Source organism: Schistocerca nitens, chromosome 11, assembly GCF_023898315.1.
Source record: "Schistocerca nitens isolate TAMUIC-IGC-003100 chromosome 11, iqSchNite1.1, whole genome shotgun sequence".
NCBI classification, from domain to species: Eukaryota; Metazoa; Arthropoda; class Insecta; order Orthoptera; family Acrididae; genus Schistocerca; species Schistocerca nitens.
Genome location: NC_064624.1, coordinates 107,175,639 through 107,192,794, shown reverse-complemented (window position 1 = coordinate 107,192,794; position 17,156 = coordinate 107,175,639). Strand labels below are relative to the sequence as shown.

Below are 17,156 nucleotides of genomic sequence, written 5' to 3'. Positions count from 1 at the left end.
GGGCGTTTGAAAAGTCCGTGCAAAAATAAAAACTACTTGCGTGTTTGGGGTAAACCTATTTTATTTTTCAACATAGTCTCCTTTCAGACTTATACACTTCATCCAACACTGTTCTAATTTGTTGATCCCTTCCGAATAATAGGAACTGTCCAAGCCTGCAAAATAGCTATTAGTTGCTGCAATCACCACCTCATTTGAATAAAATCTTTGACCCTACAGCCATTTCTTCAAACTGGGGAACAAATAGTAGTCCGAGGGATTCAAGACTGGAGAATATGGGGGGGGGGGAGGAGGTGAAACGAGTTGAAATCCCATTTCCATTAATTTTGCGAGCACAACTGCTGAGGTGTGTGCTGGTGCATTGTCTTGATGAAAAAAAAAAAAGGACTTCTTTGCGGTCCAATCGCCGGCGTTTTTCTTGCAGCTCGGTTTTCAAATGGTCCAATAATGATGAATAATATGCACCTGTAATAGTTTTACCCTTTCCCAGATAGTCGATGAGGATTATCCCTCGCAAATCCAAAAAGACAGTCGCCAAAACCTCTCTGGCCGAAGGAATGGTCTTCGCCTTTTTTGGTGCAGATTCTCCCTCGGTAACCCATTCTTTACATTGTTGTTTGGTCCCAGGAGTTTAGTAATGTATCCATGTTTCATCCACAGGGACGAAATGACGTTTAAAGTCCTGCGGATTCTTCCTGAACAACTGCAGACAGTCCTTGCAACACTGCACACGATTCCGTTTTTGGTCAAGTGTGAGCAATCGCGGAACCCATCTTACGGATAGCTTTCTCACGTCCAAATGTTTTTGCAAAATATTATGTACCTGTTCATTAGAGATGCCCACAGCACTAGCAATCTGACGCACCTTAACTCTTCTGTCACCCATCACCATATCAGTCATAACCTCCACAGGGCGTCCAGAACGTTCAGCATGACTTGTGCCCATATGGCCACTACAAAAATTTTGAAGCCACTTATGAACTGTTGTAATCGAAGGTGCAGAGTCACCGTAATGTTTATCAAGCTTCTCTTTAGGCTCCTGAGGCATTTTGCCTTTCATAAAGTAATGTTTAATCACCACACGAAATTTTTTATCATCCATTTTTTGACAGTCACTCGGCTTCCTTGATTCACACGAATGCCGAACACAAAGAAACAGACCAATATGGCTGAAACTTGGAGCGCATCCCCTTGATACGTGCTGGTGGTGCCATCTCTCGTACTTTGCACGGACTTTTAAAACGCACCTCGTACATTGACAGAACTCATACCATTCAACATGCGATTGTTTCAAATTCACAATGTACCTCAAAATTTTACTCCCTGGGCTATAAGAAAGTTTCCCGTCTGTTAAACAGGAATCTCACGACCAACAAATTGGCTTCCCAGTGCACACACAGGCAGGTACGTTCCACGTGCCTGTTGCGTTCCAGTATGTCACAGTGCTCAGAAACTGTCTTAAGGCAACGAGATCCACTGGGTGGTGCCTGAACCTCATATTTTCTCGTTGTGCATTACTCCATACCCACACAGCAGTTGGCAATGGCAACATTATTCCAGTTTTCCTCTCAGAGAGGTTTAGAAATACGAGGGGGGACCCAAAAGAAACCGGACTCCGAGGGCGCTGCCACTCGTACACATAGTGCAGGGTTCTCACGCTAGATGGTATCAGTAGAGACCTTCATGAAACAGCTGTGCAGACGGCATCAGTGTAGTAGAGATGTGCAAACTGAAACACGTAACTGTTTCGAAACAAATGAAACAGTACAATGTAATGTTGCGATACGCTGTTTCGAAACAGTGAAACAGTTTGTGTTTTGTAATCTAATAAACCTACACATTTTATCATCTTGAATGTCTACTGCATAAGTATGTCCATATAAACACAAATGAGGTGCGAGAGCGCTAATCATATCGCAGAAAGTATGATACTACCACTTAGGCGTCTTGGCAGTTTCGTATTTCGTGCAGCAAATGCGCTGCTTTCATGTCGTGTGACTTTCATACTTTTCAATTGGCTGAGGACAGCCATAGCTGAAGACAGAAGAACCACCACGAACGGAACTGGAGGTGGGAGCAAACTGCAGAAACAACGGACATGCTACTGGGATTCCCACGTTATGTTAGTATGGGTAATATACCCATCCTGTTAATTTCCATCCACACAAAGGGAATCATTTTGGATAATAGGCACAGTGACTATAGACTCACAAATAACGACAAATAATTCGAATAAATAACAAAATGTAACAGAAAAAAATTTTGTCTTGCAAGGTGTTTCGAACCGTTACTATACATTCACCATGCTTCCCAGCACTTCCCGTTCACCATTACACTATCAGTGATATGTCAAACAGATTTCTTGCAATTATACAATTATCACTATCAGTGATATGTCAAACAGATTTCTTGCAATTATACCTACATCAAATATATGTGTAAGTCTAATAACTGTCACTCTACGCCTTTTTTTATTCAAAATGTTGTAGGCTTACTTGCGTTTCTTAATATGATTACTGTACATGAACAGAGAAGCGTATGTTATAAAAAAAGTGTAATTTAACTGAATGATTTTTACATATTTATTATTTTGTTTTATGCGTTGTTTTATTGTTTGGTTAGTGTTTATAAAGCAGATGTTACACCATTTCGGAATAGGACAGTCAGCTAGAAACGGAGCTTTATTTTCGGATATCTTAAGCTTCATGCTATTGCTTGTCAAAAAGATTTGGACACTCTTTAAAGTGTTTCATGAAGTGGTATGTTGTGTTTCAGTACCTGTGCCGAGCCCAAATCTCGTCCGACACAGAGCGGAATGAAACATCGCTGTTTCGATACAATTAGTCCGTTCCAGGCACAGGTGGACTGAAACAGCCTTATTTTGAAACAACGATTCAGTTTCTGTGTCTGGCTCGAGATCGAATCTGGTCTGGTTATCCGAGAGAGGGGCGGAATGAAACACCACTGTTTCGAAACAGTGAAGCACAGCCGTTCCGAAACACTGAAACAGTTCCACGTATCGATACACTGTATCGAAACATAGAAACAGTGGCCAAGTCTACAGTGTAGAGCTGAACGAGCAAGTGTCGTATTGGGTTTCTCTGACTGTTGGCGGCTACCTCCGCGAAGTCGTTATGGCAACTTTAAAAGAACAAAGAGTGTGTGTGACATTTTGTTTCTTGCTTAAAAAAACTGCAACGGAGACAGACCAAATGCTTGAGGAAGCTTTCCAGGAGGACGCTATGAGCCGCACACAGGTTTTCGAGTGGTTTGGGCGCTTTAAACGTGGTGAGGTGTGTTGAAGACCGAGCTCGTTCTGGACGCCCTTCGACATCGCGAAACGAGAACATTGAAAAGGCCCGCCAAAAGATCAACGAGGACCGTCGCCAAACGATCGACCAAATTTCTGCAGAGAAAGGAATCAGTTGGAGCTCGTGCCAGCAGATTTTGAGTGAGGATTTGCACGAGATGTGTCGCTGTTAAATTTGTTCCGCGCCTTCTCACACAGGAGCTAAAAACCATCCGCACGAATGTGTGTCATGACTTGGAAACAGGGACTGCACGTGATCCGAACTTCTTGAACAAAGTCATTACACGGGATGAGAGTTGGTGTTACGGGTATGACCCAGAATCCTCCTCATGCCAGTGGAGGACTCCCAACTCTCCCAGACCAAAAAAATCAAGGCAAGTGAGGTCGAATGTGAAGACGATCATTGTCTTTTTGATGTTCGTGGAATTGTGCATCGGGAATTCGTACCCCCTGGACAGACTGTTAACCAGCACTTTTACTTGGATGTTTTAAGGCGTCTGCGAGAGGATGTGAGGAGGAAACGCCCGGAACTTTGGCGATCAGGTGACTGGTTTCTCCATCACGACAACGCCCCAGCACACACGGCCTTACGAGTGACCCACTATTTGGCATCTCGGAGGTGGTCTGTCGTGCCCCACGCTCCGTTTTCGAAGAAAAAAAAAAAGCGCTAAAAGGGGAGCGTTATGACGATGTGGAGGCGGTAAAAACAGCTTCGCAAAGGGCACTGGACAATATCAAACTTGAAGAGTTTGAAACGTGCTTCCAACAGTGGGAAAAGAGACTTGACAAGTGCATCGCATGTATGGAGAGTATTTTGAAGGTGACTGAAGTAATTTTGTAAAAAAGGTTCATCAATAAATTTTTTATGACAACAATCCGGTTTCTTTTGGGTCCCCCCTCGTAAGACATCACAGGATGCACGGATCAAGCCTCACTGGCTTGTCAGTGTCAACAATTTCTGAATGAGCTCTTTGTGTACACTGCATAAAGGGACCCAAGAAAAGGAAATGTACAACATGGGAGGTTATAATTGCTTATTTATTGATGTAGCTACATTAGGATGATTGGACCATCTTCAACCAAATCATCATTGCCTCCCCCCCCCCCTCCCCATGTACCACTAAACAAGGCTATTTCAAAAAGTTTAAGCCAGTTTTCAAGTTTGTACACGGACCAGACTGTTATCACCCACACTGAACATGCCTGACACAGCACCTTTAAGTCGAGATCAAATGTACTTATACGATGCCTACTTTGCTGAATAGCAGCAGTAGCCTACATGTTTACAGTCTTCGGGGCCCACCTGGCGGACTGCCGGGGGCGGCGGCGCGACGTGTCCGTGCTGCTGCTTGGCGCGCCGCCGCCTCCGCTCCTGCTCCTTCTGCAGGGCCAGCGCGTCCGCACCGCTCGCGTCGCGCGCCATCACGCACACCTCCGTCAGCCCGTAGTCGCCCAGAGTCAGCTCCGGTCGCAGTCTCTCCTCCAGGTTTACTGGAACAAGTCACGAGTGGGGTTCAGTCTTCAGAAGGCTGATGCTAAGGCTCTGGCTCTGACCACTATGGGACTTAACATCTTTGGTCATGAGTCCCCTAGAACTTAGAACTACTTAAACCTAACTAACCTAAGGACAGCACACAACACCCAGCCATCACGAGGCAGAGAAAATCCCTGACCCCGCCGGGAATCGAACCCGGGAACCCGGGCGTGGGAATCGAGAACGCTACCGCACGACCACGAGATGCGGGCGGTTATGCTAAGGATTGAACCCATATGTGTACAGGTAAAATGGAGAAAAAGAGCTGCTTGCTTGCTTGTTTGGTGGTGACGGTTCAAAAATGTCAACTGTAACACATAATTACTTCTGCTTTGAAGGGAAGGTGGTTGTTGTTGTTCTTGTGGTCTTCAGTCCTGAGACTGGTTTGATGCAGCTCTCCATGCTACTCTATCCTGTGCAAGCTGCTTCATCTCCCAGTACCTACTGCAGCCTACATCCTTCTGAATCTGCTTAGTGTATTCATCTCTTGGTCTCCCTCTACGATTTTTACCCTCCGCGCTGCCCTCCAATACTTAAGTGGCAATCCCTCGATGTCTCAGAACATGTCCTACCAACCAATCCCTTCTTCTAGTCGAGTTGTGCCACAAACTCCTCTTCTCCCCAATCCTATTCAATACCTGCTCATTAGTTATGTGATCACCCATCTAATCTTCAGCATTCTTCTGTAGCACCACATTTCCAAAGCTTCTATTCTCTCCTTGTCCAAACTATTTATCGTCCGTGTTTCACTTCCATACATAGCTACACTCCATACAAATACTTTCAGAAACGTCTTCCTGACATCTAAATCTATATTCGATGTTAACAAATTTCTCTTCTTCTAAAACGCTTTCCTTGCCATTGCCAGTCTACATTTTATATCCTCTCTACTTCGACCATCATCAGTTATTTTGCTCCACGAATAACAAAACTCCTTTACTACTTTAAGTGTCTCATTTCCTAATCTAATTCCCCCAGCATCACCCGACTTAATTCGACTACATTCCATTATCCTCGTTTTGCTTTTGTTGATGTTCATCTTATACCCTCCTTTCAAGGCACTGTCCATTCCATTCAACTGCTCTTCCAGGTCCTTTGCTGTCTGACAGAATTACAATGTCATCGGCGAACCTCAAAGTTTTTATTTCTTCTCCGTGTATTTTAATACCTACTCCGAACTTTTCTTTTGTTTCCTTTATTGCTTGCTCAATACACAGATTGAACAACATCGGGGATAGGCTACAACCCTGTCTCACTCCCTTCCCAACCACTGCTTCCCTTTCATGCCCCCTCGACTCTTATAACTGCCATCTGGTTTCTGTACAAATTGTAAATAGCCTTTCGCTCTCTGTATTTTAGCCCTGCCACCTTCAGAATTTGAAAGAGAGTATTCCATTCAACATTGTCAAAAGCTTTCTCTAAGTCTACAAATGCTAGAAACGTGGGTTTGCCTTTCCTTAATCTTCCTTCTAAGATAAGTCGTCGGGTCAGTATCGCCTCACGTGTTCCAACATTTCTACGGAATCCAAACTGATCTTCCCTGAGGTCGGCTTCTACCAGTTTTTCCATTCGCCTGTAAAGAATTCGCGTTAGTATTTTGCAACTGTGGCTTATTAAACTGATAGTTCGGTAATTTTCACATCTGTCAACACCTGCTTTCTTTGGGATTGGAATTATTATATTCTTCGTGAAGTCTGAGGGTATTTCGCCTGTCTCATACATCTTGCTCACCAGATGGTAGAGTTTTGTCAGGAATGGCTCACCCAAGGCCATCAGTAGTTCCAATGGAATGTTGTCTACTCTAGGAGCCTTGTTTCGACTCAGGTCTTTCAGTGCTCTGTCAAACTCTTCACGCAATACCATATCTCCCATTTCAAGGTATACAAATTGGTGATATACAAACAAATCAGTGGTACAATCAAGGGCACCCACACGACACACGACTATGGCTACATTTTTATACGCTATCTGTAGGAAACCTTCCTAGCCTCCCGAAACCCCGAACACCTGGTGTGGCTCGGGTTTCATTGTGATATCTTTATGATCTGGACTCTTGCCCAATGCACTCTACTCTCATTCCCTCACAACCTCAGCGTCTTCTCCCCCATCCACTTCAGCTCGTACTATTCAACACAGTGTGCCACCTTCCTGGATATTGAACTGCTTCTCTCTGATGGCTCCATCCACACCTCTGTCCACATTAAGCTGACCAACTGGCAACAGTTCTGTGTTTTCACAGTTGCTATCCCTTCCACATCAAAAAACCCTCCCAGCAGCCTCGCCACCCGTGGACTGAGTATCTGCAGTGACAATAACTCCCTTTCCCAGTATGCTGAAGGTCTCACCGAGGCCTTCACAGAGTGGTACTATCCATCAGACATAGCCCGCATACAGGTTTTCCATGCAATTTCCCCTCACATACCCAGTCCTCCCAAGAACCAACTACAAAGGAGTGCCTCCCCCTTCATCAGACAATTCCACCCCGGGCTGGAACAACTGAACTACATCCTTCATCAGAGTTTCGATTACCTATCGTCATGCAAGAGGATGTAGATGAAGATGAAATGGGAGATACAATACTACGTGAAGAGTTTGACAGAGCACTGAAAGACCTGAGTCGAAACAAGGCCCCGGGAGTAGACAACATTCCATTGGACCTACTGACGGCCTTGGGAGAGCCAGTCCTGACAAAACTCTACCATCTGGTGAGCAAGATGTATGAGACAGGAGAAATACGCTCAGACTTCAAGAAGAATATAATAATTCCAATCCCAAAGAAAGCAGGTGTTGACAGATGTGAAAATTACCAAACTATCAGTTTAATAAGTCACAGCTGCAAAATACTAACACGAATTCTTTACAGACGAATGGAAAAACTAGTAGAAGCCGACCTCGGGGAAGATCAGTTTGGATTCTGTAGAAATATTGGAACACGTGAGGCAATACTGATCCTACGACTTATCTTAGAAGAAAGATTAAGGAAGGCCAACCCACGTTTCTAGCATTTGTAGACTTAGAGAAAGCTTTTGACAATGTTGACTGGAATACTCTTTTTCAAATTCTGAAGGTGGCAGGGGTAAAATACAAGGAGTGAAAGGCTATTTACAATTTGTACAGGAACCAGATGGCAGAGTCGAGGGACATGAAAGGGAAGCAGTGGTTGGGAAGGGAGTGAGACAGGGTTGTAGCCTCTCCCAGATCTTATTCAATCTGTATATTGAGCAAGCAGTGAAGGAAACAAAAGAAAAATTCGGAGTAGGTATTAAAATCCACGGAGAAGAAATAAAAACTTTGAGGTTCGCCGGTGACATTGTAATTCTGTCAGAGACAGCAAAGGACTTGGAAGAGCAATCGTATGGAGTGGATAGCGTCTTGAAACGAGGATATACGATGAACATCAACATAAGCAAAACGAGGGTAATGGAATGTAGTCGAATTAAGTCGGGTGATGAAGGGGAATTAGATTAGGAAATGAGACACTTAAAGGAGTTTTGCTATTTGGGGAGCAAAATAACTAATGATGGTCGAAGTAGAGAGGGTATAAAATGTAGACTGGCAATGGCAAGGAAAGCGTTTCTGAAGAAGAGAAATTTGTTAACATCGAGTATAGATTTAAGTGTCAGGAAGTCGTTTCTGAAAGTATTTGTATGGAGTGTAGCCATGTATGGAAGTGAAACATGGACGATAAATAGTTTGGACAAGAAGAGAATAGAAGCTTTCGAAATGTGGTGCTACAGAAGAATGTTGAAGTTTAGATGGGTAGAACACATAACTTATGAGGAGGTATTGAACAGAATTGGGGAGAAGAGGAGTTTGTGGCACAACTTGACCAGAAGAAAGGTTCGGTTGGTAGGACATGTTCTGAGGCATCAAGCGATCACAAATTTAGCATTGGAGGGCTGCGTGGAGGGTAAAAATCGTAGGGGGAGACCAAGAGATGAATACACCAAGCAGATTCAGAAGGATGTAGGTTGCAGTAGGTACTGGGAGATGAAGAAGCTTGCACAGGACAGAGTAGCATGGAGAGTTGCATCAAACCAGTCTCAGGACTGAAGACCACCACAAGAACAATAACAACAACAACATCGTCCTGCCCTCAAATTAAAGACATCCTATTCGACATCCTTCCCACCTCTCCTTAAGTGGTTTTCCGTCACCTGCCCAACCTTAAAAACATAATTTCCGAGCCCGATGTCTGAAGCACTCCTTTGTAATACTGAAAAGGGGGAGATTGAGTCAATAATTGGATCACTGAAGACTAAGGACTCTCATGCATGTGATGGGATGGAGTGCCTATCAGAATATTTAAGTACTGTGCTGCAAATGTTAGCCCTATATTTATCCATATTTGTAATTTTACCATTAGGAATGGTCAGTATCCCGAATGATTAAAGTATTCAACAGTAAAGCCACTTTATAAAAGGGAGAAAGGGATAATGTAGATAATTTTAGATCTATTTCTATGCCATCAGTGTTTGCTAAAGTTACTGAAAAGGCTGTTTATCTAAGGACGATTGATCATTTTATGTCACATAATTTGCTATCAAATGTACACAGTTAGGCTTTAGAAGTGGTTTAACAACTGAAAACGCTGTATTCTCTTTTCTCTGTGAGGTACTAGATGGATCGAACAATAGGTTTCGAACACTAGGCATATTTTTGATACTAAGACGTTTGATTGTGTTGATCACAAAATATTGCTCCAGAATTTGGACCATTACTGAATATGGGGAGTAGATCACAATTGGTTCACCTCTTACTTTAACAACAGACAGCAAAAGGTCATTATTCACAGTGTTGAGAATGGCTATAATGGGGGGGGTCTTGAATAGGGTGCCGTCAAAAGGGTGGGTGGGTGGGTGGGTGGGTGGGTGGGTGGGTGGGTAGGTAGGTAGGTAGGGAGTGACCCAGCATCAGTGTTGGGGTCACTCTGTTCCTTAGTTTTATAAATGAAATGCACTCTAGTGTTACAGGTGATCCTAAAATCTTACTGTTTACTTACGACACTAGCTTGGTAGTAAAGGATGTTGTGTGCAACATCGGCTCTGTTCCAAATAGTGCAGTTCATGAGATACGTTCATGGCTTGTAGAAAATAAACTAATGCTAAATCATAGCAAGACTCAGTTTTTACAGTTTGTAACACACAACTCAACAAAAGCAGACATTTTAATTTCACTGAGAAAGAACAGTTCAAATTTCTAGGTGTTCAGGTAGACAGTAAACTGTCGTGGAAAGCCCATGTTCAGGACCTTGTTCGAAGATTTAATTTTTTCTATTCTATTGGTATTTGAAGTAAGCAACCGTTTGACACATAATCTTGTTAATAATATATGTGCATTACCAAGAATTAGCAGCTTTCACTCATTTAATACAAGGCAGAAATCTAAATCTGCAATTGGATAGCAATTCATTAACTCTTGTGCAGAAAGGTGTGCAGTACACTGCTGCAGCATTTTCAATAAGCTACCACAGAAATTCAAAAATCTTAGCAGCAGTAAACACACTTTCAAATCGAAACCATAGAGTTCCCTCAAGGGTCATTTCTATTCTGTCAAGGAATCAGTTTAATAAGCCACAGCTGAAAAATACTAACACGAATTCTTTACAGACGAATGGAAAAACTAGTAGAAGCCGACCTCGGGGAAGATCAGTTTGGATTCCGTAGAAATACTGGAACACGTGAGGCAATACTGACCTTACGACTTATCTTAGAAGAAAGATTAAGGAAAGGCAAACCTACGTTTCTAGCATTTCTGGACTTAGAGAAAGCTTTTGACAATGTTGACTGGAATACTCTCTTTCAAATTCTAAAGGTGGCAGGGGTAAAATACAGGGAGCGAAAGGCTATTTACAATTTGTACAGAAACCAGATGGCAGTTATAAGAGTCGAGGGACATGAAAGGGAAGCAGTGGTTGGGAAGGGAGTAAGACAGGGTTGTAGCCTCTCCCCAATGTTATTCAATCTGTATATTGAGCAAGCAGTAAAGGAAACAAAAGAAAAGTTCGGAGTAGCTATTAAAATCCATGGAGAAGAAATAAAAACCTTGAGGTTCGCCGATGACATTGTAATTCTGTCAGAGACAGCAAAGGACTTGGAAGAGCAGTTGAACGGAATGGACAGTGTCTTGAAAAGAGGATATAAGATGAACATCAACAAAAGCAAAACGAGGATAATGGAATGTAGCCGAATTAAGTCGGGTGATGCTGAGGGAATTAGATTAGGAAATGAGACACTTAAAGAAGTAAAGGAGTTTTGCTATTTGGGGAGCAAAATAACTGATGATGGTCGAAGTAGAGAGGATATACAATGTAGACTGGCAATGGCAAGGAAAGCGTTTCTGAAGAAGAGAAATTTGTTAACATCGAGTATAGATTTAAGTGTCAGGAAGTCGTTTCTGAAAGTATTTGTATGGAGTGTAGCCATGTATGGAAGTGAAACATGGACGGTAAATAGTTTGGACAAGAAGAGTATAGAAGCTTTCGAAATGTGGTGCTACAGAAGAATGCTGAAGATTAGATTGGTAGATCACATAACTAATGAGGAGGTACTGAATAGGATTGGGGAGAAGAGGAGTTTGTGGCACAACTTGACCAGAAGAAGGGATCCGTTGGTAGGACATGTTCTGAGGCATCAAGGGATCACCAATTTAGTATTGGAGGGCAGCGTGGAGGGTAAAAATCGTAGGGGGAGACCAAGAGATGAATACACTAAGCAGATTCAGAAGGATGTAGGTTGCAGTAGGTACTGGAAGATTAAGAAGCTTTCACAGGATAGAGTAGCATGGAGAGCTGCATCAAACCAGTCTCAGGACTGAAGACCACAACAACAACAAAGGAGTTCCTTGAAAAATTCAGCTGGTTCCTATGTCATATTGTTGACTGTGTTAACTTTAAACTTATGATTCGACTTTTTTGGGTTCATAAACATGTTATTTTATCTGTTATTACTTTTATGTTGTAATTTCATGTACTGAAGTATTCCGAGACCTCGGAGATTTGCTCCTCAATTTGGTCCAACGGCTCTAGACGAGTAAATAAAAAATAAATACTTGCAAAGAGAGGCCACGACGATCGCATCACGGATTTAGTTAAAACTTCGTACACCTTTAGTAGGCCATTAAAGCAACGTAATGTGCAAACAGTAAAGTGCGCTACTCTGGCAATTTCGAGAAAATCGCGAAGAGAAGCTTTACGCGTCAATTACGTAACTGATAAATCCATAGTACAAGCTGAACAATCCGCCATTTTGACTCCCACGTTCAAATCGCTCGTTTTAACGCTACAGGACACTAAACCAAAAGGTCGGCAACCTTTTGAGTCGGAAGAGTCAGAAATTACAATTTATGAAATTTCAAAGTTTTTAAAGGGCCACAAAATTTTTTCTTGCTAACAATAAATAGTACTTGCAAAAATAAAGTTTTTGTACAAAAAATCTAATTTATTCATTCATAAGAAAAATATATATATGGTATTATTACATAATCACTTATTATTCAATTAAAATATTAAAACAATTAAACATTCACTTACAACACTTACCTGCACTTCAATAACAAACAACTGAGCAAACAATTTCAATGGGAGCGTTGACTTTGCATGGTTTTAGAAAGTTTGGATAAATTTGGCTCATAAATTCTTGTTTCAAGTTTCAAACAAGACTAAATTTTCATTCGTTAATTGGCTCCTTACTTTACTTTTAATCATATTTATGCAAGAGAACGCTTGCTCGCACAAATATGCAGATCCGAAGAAGATAGTGAGCACTCCGAATGCCAAATTCTTCACCTCACTGCAGCAATCTGGAAGACTATTCCATGCGTCGAATATAAGTGCCTAAACTCGCCGCATTTCTTTTAAAGCTGTCCACTTTTGTTGCGTTACGTACATACATTTCTGGATTTCCAACTCTTCCAATTTGCTTTTCAACTCTGTGAAGTTTACACTCCACAAAGCTTTACTTTTTAAATCGATCAATTGCATTTCTAGAGATCCACTATCAACTCCAAATGGCTCAATGTGGATTTCGGTACTATTTGTGTTGGGGGGATTTACTATGAATGCTAGAGCGGATTTGTTGGTTTTGAATTGCTGAAATCTGTCAGCAAATTCATCTTTCATTTTTTTTTTTTAAATAACAGTGCTGACCTAACTCGAGTCAACAGTTGCACTGGTTTTATCGCGATATTGCTTTAGAAATTGAAAATGAAGTAATTTACCGCTCTGAATATCTTCTGCAAAAATAATTAATTTCTCTTCGAAAGAAACCAATTATTCTACCAAAACATAGGCTGGGTTTCCCTTTCCTTGCAGTTTTAGATTCAGCTCAGTGAAATTTTTGCAGCCATTCACTGTTCTCTAATTCAGTGTGATTAATGCCTTTTTCATTGAAAAATGTATTTACTTCATTCAAGCACAAAGCAAAACATTTCAACACCTTACCCTTTATTGTGAGGGAGGAGGTCGGAAAACTGAGTCTCCATTTCGTTTACGAATTCTTTAAACTGACGATGGTAGAGTGGCTTTTGACAAGATGCTGTTAACAATCTTGATTACCAAATTCATGACCTCAACTATTTCGGCCGGAAATGTTTGCGCACAAAGCGCTTCTTGGTGTATTATGCAGTGAAGCTTAAGAATCTCGTGGTTCATTTTGCTCTGAAGAATCGTTGTTGTCCTTTATTTTTTCCTGTCATAATTCTGGCTCCATCAGTTGCTATTGAAACGAGTTTATTTGGATCGATCTTATTATCGTCGAGGCATTTCTGCACGGCAGTCTATGTCTTCCCCTCTAGTTTGTCCCAAGAGCGGTAGAAATCCTGTTTTTGCGGATAGTGTCAGATCTTTCATTTTTTTCAAGATTTCTAGTTTGTTTTAGAAATCACGAAATACAAGGGTCACTCCAAAAGAAATGCACACTATTTTTTTAATCCATCTTTTATTCTACTGTTTGAAAGTTTTACACTGTGTAGATACATCTTTTCGGAACAATATTTAGATTTCTCCACATAATTTCCATGCGTCTCAACTGCCTTACGCCATCATGGAACCAGCGCCTGTACAACCCGCACGGTAAAATTCTGGACCAACCAGCTGGAGCCACTGTTTGGCAGCGTGCACAAGGGAGTCGTCATCTTCAAACCTTGTTCCACCAAGAGTGTCTTTCAGTTTCCCAAAGAGATGATAGTCACGTGGAGCCAGGTCAGGAATGTAAGGTGGGTGTTTCAGTGTTGTCCATCCGGGTTTTGCGATCGCTTCCACGGTTTTTTGACTGACATGTGGCCGTGCATTGTCGTGCAACAGCAAAGCATCCTGCTTTTGCCGATGTGGTCGAACACAACTCAGTCGAGCTCGAAGTTTCTTCAGTGTCGTCACATATGCATCAGATTTTATGGTGGCTCCACTTGGCACGATGTCCACAAGCAAGAGTCCTTCGGAATCGAAAAACACCGTAGCCATAACTTTTCCAGCAGAAGGTGTTTTTTTTAATTATTTTTTTTCTTGGGTGAATTTGTATGATGCCACTCCACGGATTGCCTCTGCGTCTCTGGTGAAAAATGATGGAGCCATGTTTCATCACCTGTCACAATTGTTCCGAGAAATTCATCTCCACCATTCTTGTACTGTTCCAAAAGTTCGCTGCATACCGTTTTCCTTGTTTCTTTGTGAGCCGCTGTCAACATCCTGGGAAGCCACCTGGCACAAACCTTTTTAACGCCAACACTTTCAGTATTCTGCGAACACTTCCTTCCCCTATCCCAACGTAGCGTGACAATTCGTTCACTGTGATGCGTCTGTCATCAGTCACCAATTCGTTAGCTCTCTGCACATTGTGTGGAGTGTGTGCAGTACGAGGCCTGCAGATGCGAGGACAATCCTCAATATTGCCGTGCCCGCTTTCATCGCGTAACCTGCTTGCCCACCGACTAACTGTACTGCAATCGACAGCAGCATCTCCATACACCGTTTTCAGCCTCTTGTCGATGTTTCCCACTGTCTCGTTTTCACAGCACAGGAATTCCATGACGAACGTCAAGTGTAGCAGCCATCTTGAAGACATGCTGTGACGGCGCCACTCACGGGAACAGGTTGAACTAAGTTTGAAAACAAGCAGGAAGGATGTATCTACACACTGTAAAACTTTCACAAATGCCGTATGAAAACTATATTTTAACAAAAATAGTGTGCATTTCTTTTGGAGTGACCCTCGTAGTTCTTCAGATGCACGTATGGGGCGGGGCAATCTTTGATATGCTCGCCATCTGTGAATGGTTTGCCTTTTTTAGCAATTGTAGTTTGCAAATTGTAGTGATACCACGAAGCTTGGCAGATTAACATTACTTGTAGATTGCGTCCAGTTACTTAACATGGAACTTGATTGGTGTACTTGTTTCTGGAGCTGGTAAACAGCTTTTTTTCGTTCTTCGCCGGCTGGATATTTACTTACGCATTCAAGTTCTAAGGCCTCCGATTTTTTTTCTAATTAACTACTCACCCGAAATCGATGAAACTGGCGTTACTTCTCGACGTAATCGCCCTGCAGACGTACACATTTTTCACAACGCTGACGCCATGATTCCATGGCAGCGGCGAAGGCTTCTTTAGGAGTCTGTTTTGACCACTGGAAAGTCGCTAAGGCAATAGCAGCACGGCTGGTGAATGTGCGGCCACGGAGAGTGTCTTTCATTGTTGAAAAAACCCAAAAGTCACTAGGAGCCAGGTCAGGTGAGTAGGGAGCATGAGGAATCACTTCAAAGTTGTTATCACGAAGAAACTGTTGCGTAACGTTAGCTCGATGTTCAGGTGCGTTGTCTTGGTGAAACAGCACATGCGCAGCCCTTCCCGGACGTTTTTGTTGCAGTGCAGGAAGGAATTTGTTCTTCAAAACATTTTCGTAGGTTGCACCTGTTACCGTAGTGCCCTTTGGAACGCAATGGGTAAGGATTACGCCCTCGCTGTCCCAGAACATGGACACCATCATTTTTTCAGCACTGGCGGTTACCCGAAATTTTTTTGGTGGCGGTGAATCTGTGTGCTTCCATTGAGCTGACTGGCGCTTTGTTTCTGGATTGAAAAATGGCATCCACGTCTCATCCATTGTCACAACCGACGAAAAGAAAGTCCCATTCGTGCTGTCGTTGCGCGTCAAAATTGCTCGGCAACACGCCACACGGGCAGCCGTGTGGTCGTCCGTCAGCATTCGTGGCACCCACCTGGATGACACTTTTCCTATTTTCAGGTCGTCATGCAGGATTGTGTGCACAGAACCCACATAAATGCCAGCTCTGGAGGCGATCTGTTCGACAGTCATTCGGCGATCCCCCAAAACAATTCTCTCCACTTTCTCGATCGTGTCGTCAGACGAGCTTGTGCGAGCCCGAGGTTGTTTCGGTTTGTTGTAACACGATGTTCTGCCTTCATTAAACTGTCGCACCCACCAACGCACTTTCGACACATCCATAACTCCATCACCACATGTCTCCTTCAACTGTCGATGAATTTCAATTGGTTTCACAGCACGCAAATTCAGAAAACGAATGATTGCACGCTGTTCAAGTAAGGAAAACGTCGCTGGCGGTAAAATTCCATCTGCCGTACGGTGCTGCCATCTCTGGGACATATTGACAATGAATGCGACCTCATTTTAAAACAATGCGCATGTTTCTACACTCCTGGAAATGGAAAAAAGAACACATTGACACCGGTGTGTCAGACCCACCATACTTGCTCCGGACACTGCGAGAGGGCTGTACAAGCAATGATCACACGCACGGCACAGCGGACACACCAGGAACCGCGGTGTTGGCCGTCGAATGGCGCTAGCTGCGCAGCATTTGTGCACCGCCGCCGTCAGTGTCAGCCAGTTTGCCGTGGCATACGGAGCTCCATCGCAGTCTTTAACACTGGTAGCATGCCGCGACAGCGTGGACGTGAACCGTATGTGCAGTTGACGGACTTTGAGCGAGGGCGTATAGTGGGCATGCGGGAGGCCGGGTGGACGTACCGCCGAATTGCTCAACACGTGGGGCGTGAGGTCTCCACAGTACATCGATGTTGTCGCCAGTGGTCGGCGGAAGGTGCACGTGCCCGTCGACCTGGGACCGGACCGCAGCGACGCACGGATGCACGCCAAGACCGTAGGATCCTACGCAGTGCCGTAGGGGACCGCACCGCCACTTCCCAGCAAATTAGGGACACTGTTGCTCCTGGGGTATCGGCGAGGACCATTCGCAACCGTCTCCATGAAGCTGGGCTACGGTCCCGCACACCGTTAGGCCGTCTTCCGCTCACGCCCCAACATCGTGCAGCCCGCC

At 43.4% G+C, this 17,156-nt stretch overlaps 1 protein-coding gene across 1 annotated transcript in view; it reads right to left on the bottom strand.

The window, feature by feature from the left end:
* LOC126213559 (uncharacterized) overlaps positions 1-17,156 on the bottom strand; it is a 641,937-nt gene that overhangs the window by 133,704 nt on the left and 491,077 nt on the right. Inside the window, exon 5 of the mRNA XM_049941391.1 lies at positions 4,614-4,801. Coding sequence (XP_049797348.1) covers positions 4,614-4,801 — 188 coding nt within the window. The remainder of the gene's footprint in view (positions 1-4,613; positions 4,802-17,156) is intronic.